Here is a 7,500-nt window from a genome sequence, read left to right as displayed (position 1 = left end):
ACCACCAGCGCCACCATGGCCAGCGTGAGGAAGACTGGGACGAGGATGAGGAGGGTGAGTGTGTGTTCGGGCGGGTCCAGGAGCACCGGCTGGTCCAGGCTGCAGTTGGAGAAGAAGTGCTGGTGGACTCCGATGATGAAGTGCTCGACCAGCGGGTTCGGCCAGAAGCAGCCGATGCGTATGGCGTTCGCCTCCGTGCAGGAGGAGAACATGTGATACTCCCTGAGGAGAGACAGAAGACACACGTTACACTGATATCTCGGAGGAGACGCTCGTTACACTGATATCACAGAGGAGACGCACGTTACACTGATATCACGGAGGAGACGCTCGTTACACTGATATCACGGAGGAAACCAGAATATCAAGCGTAGCGTCAGTGACTCTCAGCTGATCCTCGACCTGTAGGAATACGACTCTATCACTGTACTCATATATAAACTCCTTAAGGATTATCAGCAGCTGTAGTGTTTCTACACTACATTACCCTCCCCAGCTCCACCTGTCTCCGTCAGGATTACCCTCCCCCTACCCAGCTCCGCCTGTCTCCGTCAGGATTACCCTCCTCCCTCCCCAGCTCCGCCTGTCTCCGTCAGGATTACCCTCCCCTCCCCAGCTCCGCCTGTCTCCGTCAGGATTACCCTCCTACCTTCCCAGCTCCGCCTGTCTCCGTCAGGATTACCCTCCTCCCTCCCCAGCTCCACCTGTCTCCGTCAGGATTACCCTCCCCCTCCCCAGCTCCACCTGTCTCCGTCAGCATTACCCTCCCCCTCCCCAGCTCCGCCTGTCTCCGTCAGGATTACCCTCCTCCCTCCCCAGCTCTGCCTGTCTCCGTCAGGATTACCCGCCTCCTCCCTCCCCAGCTCCGCCTGTCTCCGTAAGGATTGCCCTCCTCTCTCCCCAGCTCCGCCTGTCTCCGTCAGGATTACCCTCCTCCCTCCCCAGCTCCGCCTGTCTCCGTCAGGATTACCCGCCTCCTCCCTCCCCAGCTCCGCCTGTCTCCGTATTGACTGCCCTCCTCCCTCCCCAGCTCCGCCTGTCTCCGTCAGGATTGCCCTCCTCCCTCCCCAGCTCCGCCTGTCTCCGTCAGGATTGCCCTCCTCTCTCCCCAGCTCCGCCTGTCTCCGTCAGGATTGCCCTCCTCCCTCGCCAACTCCGCCTGTCTCCGTCAGGATTACCCTCCTCCCTCCCCAGCTCCGCCTGTCTCCGTCAGGATTACCCTCCTCCCTCCCCAGCTCCGCCTGTCTCAGTCAGGATTGCCCTCCTCCCTCGCCAGCTCCGCCTGTCTCCGTCAGGATTGCCCTCCTCCCTCCCCAGCTCCGCCTGTCTCCGTCAGGATTGCCCTCCTCCCTCGCCAGCTCCGCCTGTCTCCGTCAGGATTGCCCTCCTCCCTCCCCAGCTCCGCCTGTCTCCGTCAGGATTGCCCTCCTCCCTCCCCAGCTCCGCCTGTCTCCGTCAGGATTGCCCTCCTCCCTCCCCAGCTCCACCTGTCTCCGTCAGGATTACCCTCCTCCCTCCCCAGCTCCGCCTGTCTCCGTCAGGATTGCCCTCCTCCCTCGCCAGCTCCGCCTGTCTCCGTCAGGATTGCCCTCCTCCCTCCCCAGCTCCGCCTGTCTCCGTCAGGATTACCCTCCTCCCTCCCCAGCTCCGCCTGTCTCCGTCAGGATTGCCCTCCTCCCTCGCCAGCTCCGCCTGTCTCCGTCAGGATTGCCCTCCTCCCTCCCCAGCTCCGCCTGTCTCCGTCAGGATTGCCCTCCTCCCTCGCCAGCTCCGCCTGTCTCCGTCAGGATTGCCCTCCTCCCTCCCCAGCTCCGCCTGTCTCCGTCAGAATTGCCCTCCTCCCTCGCCAGCTCCGCCTGTCTCCGTCAGGATTGCCCTCCTCCCTCCCCAGCTCCGCCTGTCTCCGTCAGAATTGCCCTCCTCCCTCGCCAGCTCCGCCTGTCTCCGTCAGGATTGCCCTCCTCCCTCCCCAGCTCCGCCTGTCTCCGTCAGGATTGCCCTCCTCCCTCCCCAGCTCCGCCTGTCTCCGTCAGGATTGCCCTCCTCCCTCGCCAGCTCCACCTGTCTCCGTCAGGATTTGGCATTCCCTCTGAATCAGACTAAAATTCTCTAAACATGTTGTACATTAAAATTAATTGATATCTGCAATAAATTTATGTTGGTTGTGTTCTGTTTACCCTGAGGTGGGTTATTGCTGCTCTCCGGCTCTGATCCATGCTAGGCTGGCCAGAACAGAACCAGACCGCCAATCCTAACTGTATGCTAACTGTCAATCATATCTGACCATAGTGGTCCTGACAGAACACACGTTATTACTGATATCATGGAGAAAAGCAGCTCTTTTCTTTTAATGTTAATCAGTGGATCAGTAATTTCCTTCAGGAAGGCAGTCAGAGACACAGAGCTTTTTAAACGAATCTGTCAATCACACACACACACACACGAGCTCCGCGCTTTATTACACTAATAAACACGCAGCGCTCGTTCCCTTTTCAACGACATAATTTATATCATAATACGCAGACGCTCTTCCTCACACTAAACTCCTGATCGACCAATGAAAACACAAAACTAATACTGGCATAAAGAACATGGAAACTGAATGTGTGTGTGTGTGTGTGTGTGTGTGTGTGTGAGTTAGAGAGTGTGAGTGATTGTGTCTGTGGAGCCCATTAGTACGTCCTCACTAAATTTTTATTGGTCATGTGATCGTATCATTCGTTCATCAGGGACAGAAGCTGAAGCGAAAACACACACACACACACACACACACACACACACACACACACACACACACACACACACACACACTGTTCATCTGCTGATGTTATCATGGAGAAAGCTGAAGCAGACTCTAGATAAAGATGATCTGCTGATCTTGAGGAGTGTGTGAGACGATTGAGCCGATGAATCTCCAACACTGAGATCGAACAGAACACACACACACACACACACACACACACACACACACACACACACACACACACACACACACACACGAGTCTGTGGGAAAATGACCTCCACGACTTAATAAATGAAGTTAAAGAGGTTTCCTGTGATTGGTATGCAAATGAATGGATGTGTCTGAGCCGGGATTGGTCCTCAAGGACTGAGGTCCGGACACACACACACACATTCAGTAATTGGAGTCGTGTTATGACCCGCTAATGGCCAGTCCAGCGGGTCAGCGAACGTTCAGTCTCTCATTCATATCTGACTATTATTATCAGCAGGATTAATGTGACCTGATGCTAAAATTAAAAGGTTATTTCTCAATGTTCTCTGAATGTTCAAAAAACCTCAAAAACATAGTTTTTTCTTGGTTATATGAACGTTCAGGAAACGTTACATTGTATCATTCTTCAAACTTTGTGAATGTTACTTTATAATGTTCTCTGAATGTTCTGAAACAAGTGGTAACATTGAAAAACGTTGAACATCCAACTAAAACGTTTCTGAACGCTCTATGAATGATGTATAAATATTGTTTTGAGAACATTATTAAAGACCAGATAACTGATCAAACGTTCTATTAATGTTACTGGAAGAGTGTTTGATCATAACTTTGAGAGAATGTTCCCTGTTAGCAGAGACAAACAGAACTTAATTGTTTAAAAGACACTGTTCAGTATTAAAGGAATAATCACTCTGTCTTCTGTAGAGATGCTTCACAGCTAAACTTACATTTATTTCACATTTGATGACGTTTGCATCATTGATTCTGTTATTTGTTATTAGCAGTGAAGTTTCTGTGAACCATCAGAACTGTATAAATGTGGAGAGATAACGCTGATCGACTGATTCATTAAACACCAGAAACACAACGTTTATGCGCATCAAATATGTGAATCTAGAGCTTAAGATTTATTATAAATGAATATTCTTCACTTATACTGAAACATGAGATCCGTCTGGTCATGAGCAGCTGTGCACACACACACACACACACACACACACACACACACACACACACACACACACACACACACACACACACACACAGGTCATCGTCTCCTGATCCACTGACATGAGGGAGAGCTTTCTCTCACACACACACACACACACACACACACACACACACACACACACACACACACACACACACACACAGGTCATCGTCTCCTGATCCACTGACATGAGCGAGAGCTCTCTCTCACACACACACACACACACACACACACACACACACACACACACACACACACACACACACACACACACACACACACACACACACACACACACACACACACACACACACACAGGTCATCGTCTCCTGATCCACTGACATGAGCGAGAGCTCTCTCTCACACACACACACACACGCACACACACACACACACACACACACACACACACACACACACACACAGGTCATCGTCTCCTGATCCACTGACATGAGCGAGAGCTTTCTCTCACACACACACACACACACACACACACACACACACACACACACACACAGGTCATCGTCTCCTGATCCACTGACATGAGCGAGAGCTCTCTCTCTCACACACACACACACACACACACACACACACACACACACACACAGATGTTCACCTGATGAAGTGTGTGAGGTTGCATCTGTCGTCTGGATGGATCTGCTTCATGTCTGCAGTGAATCTCTCTCCACATCTCTCCATCTCCAGCAGAAGAAGACTCTGGTTACAGTGGATCCGCAGCGTGTGTGTGACGGGCGGGTCAGCGTCGTCTGTGTGTGAAGAGACACGTGTCAGTCCAACACACACACACACACACACACACACACACACACACACACACACACACACACACACACACACACACACACACACACACACACACACACACACACACACACACACACACACACCTGAGACACCACACTCACCTGATAAGCCTCTCGCCACCAGCGCCTTCACTGCTGACAGAACAACACACAGTTTCAGTTTCACATCTGAGATTCTATACAAGCATTTCACTTTCATTTAATGGCAGAAAAATCAGCAAATCCATGTTTACACACATCAAATATATGAAATAAACCAGTAAGAAAACACTATTATGAACTGCATTTCTGAATGAATCGGAATAATTTTCTCTAGAGCTGAAATTTAATCATAATCGATGAACTTTGCAACATTACTGTTATGTTTTCAGTTTATTACTGTGAAGCTGCTGTATTGCATAAATGACTTGACTTTAAACAATTTACAACCATGGTTGTATTTTAAACTCACACCAAACTCACCAAGTCCTTCATATATTCTTCAGCAGGATCTCATGCTTTGCTCCAGTGATCATGAGTGACGGACAGCAGATTCTCTAGACCATATTATATAGACTCTACTCTACAGCATCAGTTCTGCATGTTAATGCTGCTCCGCCATCTAGACCAGCCTAAACCAGCCTAAGCCAGTCTAAACCAGTCTAAACCAGCCTAGACCAGTCTAAACCAGCCTAAACCAGCCTAAGCCAGTCTAAACCCGCCTAGACCAGCCTAGAACAGCCTAAGCTAGTCTAAACCAGCCTAAACCAGTCTAGACCAGCCTAAGCCAGTCTAAACCAGCCTAGAACAGCCTAAACCAGCCTAAACCAGTCTAGACCAGCCTAAGCCAGTCTAAACCAGCCTAGACCAGTCTAAACCAGCCTAGACCAGTCTACACCAGCCTAGACTAGTCTACACCAGCCTAGACCAGTCTAAACCAGCCTAAAACAGCCTTAGCCTACACCAGCCAAGACCAGCCTAAACCAGTCTAGACCAGTCTACACCAGCCTAGACCAGCCTAAACCAGTCTAAACCAGCCTAGACCAGTCTAAACCAGCCTAAGCCAGTCTAAACCAGCCTAAACCAGCCTAGACCAGTCTAAACCAGCCTAGAACAGCCTAAACCAGCCTAAACCAGTCTAGACCAGCCTAAGCCAGTCTAAACCAGCCTAGACCAGTCTAAACCAGCCTAGACCAGTCTACACCAGCCTAGACTAGTCTACACCAGCCTAGACCAGTCTAAACCAGCCTAAAACAGCCTTAGCCTACACCAGCCAAGACCAGCCTAAACCAGTCTAGACCAGCCTAAACCAGTCTAAACCAGCCTAAAACAGCCTAAGCCTACACCAGCCAAGACCAGCCTAAACCAGTCTAGACCAGTCTAAACCAGCCTAGACCAGCCTAAGCCTAGACCAGCCTAAGCCTACACCAGTCTAGACCAGCCTAGACCAGTCTAAACCAGTCTAGACCAGCTTAAGCCAGTCTAGACCAGCCTAAACCAGTCTAAACCAGCCTAAGCCTACACCAGTCTAGACCAGCCTAAGCCTACACCAGTCTAAACCAGTCCAGACCAGTCTAAACCAGCCTATACCAGCCTACACCAGTCTAGACCAGCCTAAGCCTACACCAGTCTAGACCAGCCTAGACCAGTTTAAACAAGCCTAGACCAGTCTAAACCAGCCTAGACCAGCCTAAACCTAGACCAGCCTAAGCCTACACCAGTCTAAACCAGCCTAGACCAGCCTACACCAGCCAAGACCAGCCTAAACCAGTCCAGACCAGCCTAAACCAGCCTAGACCAGCCTACACCAGTCCAGACCAGTCTAAACCAGCCTAAGCCTACACCAGCTTCTCTGGATCAGACGGACGGCAGGACACAAGACCAGCTTCCCTTTCATGCTGAGTTTACACTCTCACACCAGCGCTTACTCTCTGGGCGGTTTAGAAAGTCAGTGTTTGTCCATGTGTTTCCTAACCCTGATTACATGTGCACTAGTGTTCAGTGCAAACGTCATGTGACTGCCGAGGTGTAGTAATGTAGAGCACGAGTCTGTCACAAACACACACACACACACACACACACACACACACGCCTTGAGGACTCAAGTGTTATTGTGCTGAATATAGCGTTTCCTGCGCCGGACACAGACGAGGCCTGGGATAATGTTCAGAAGCGCTGGAGTTTCCCTGAGAAGCTTCTGAATCCTGAGGGATCATCGGCCTGAAGTCTGTCCGTCATCCCGGATCAGAGGAACACTGTGAGGAACACTGTAACACTGGAGTAAACCATGTAAACCACAGCGTCCTGAACCATCAAGACTCATTTACACACAATTAGTGTGAAAGCCTGATGATGCGCACTCATGCAAACTCATTTTAAAGGTGACATTATGCCTCTTTTCTCCAGATGTATATATCTCTGGCGTCTCCAGAATGTGTGTGTGACATTTCAGCTCAAAATACCAGGTCATTTATTATAGCTTGTCAAATTTGCCCCTTTTTGGGTGTGAGCAAAACCGTGTCATTTATGTGTGTCCCTTTAAATGCAAATGAGCTTTAGCTCCGCCTCCGTTCAGAAGAGGGTGGGGTCTTTACACGAACTTCAGAAACTCCGGCAATAGGCTAGTTGCACGTGGCCGCCATTTTGGATTTCGGATCAGCGAGTGTGTGCTTAGACACTTCCGGTTTCGCATTACGCCCGGTGCAGGGAGCCGGAGAAAGCCCAAATGTATCTTTTATAGTTGTTTATAG

The 7,500-nt window shown here is 50.2% G+C and overlaps 1 protein-coding gene across 1 annotated transcript in view; it reads right to left on the bottom strand.

Moving 5' to 3' along the window:
* Positions 1 to 7,500, bottom strand: part of LOC309509827 (receptor activity-modifying protein 3) — a 26,564-nt gene that overhangs the window by 2,191 nt on the left and 16,873 nt on the right. Inside the window, exons 2-4 of the mRNA XM_082184791.1 lie at positions 4,874 to 4,903; positions 4,564 to 4,714; positions 1 to 222 (exon numbers count right to left, since the gene is read on the bottom strand). The exon at positions 1 to 222 is cut by the window's left edge and continues 2,191 nt beyond it. Of these exons, the coding sequence (XP_082040917.1) occupies positions 1 to 222; positions 4,564 to 4,714; positions 4,874 to 4,903 (403 nt within the window). The remainder of the gene's footprint in view (positions 223 to 4,563; positions 4,715 to 4,873; positions 4,904 to 7,500) is intronic.

This window comes from Leuciscus leuciscus (assembly GCF_965113295.1).
Source record: "Leuciscus leuciscus genome assembly, chromosome: 11".
NCBI lineage: Eukaryota > Metazoa > Chordata > Actinopteri > Cypriniformes > Leuciscidae > Leuciscus > Leuciscus leuciscus.
This window is presented reverse-complemented; position numbering and strand designations above follow the sequence as displayed.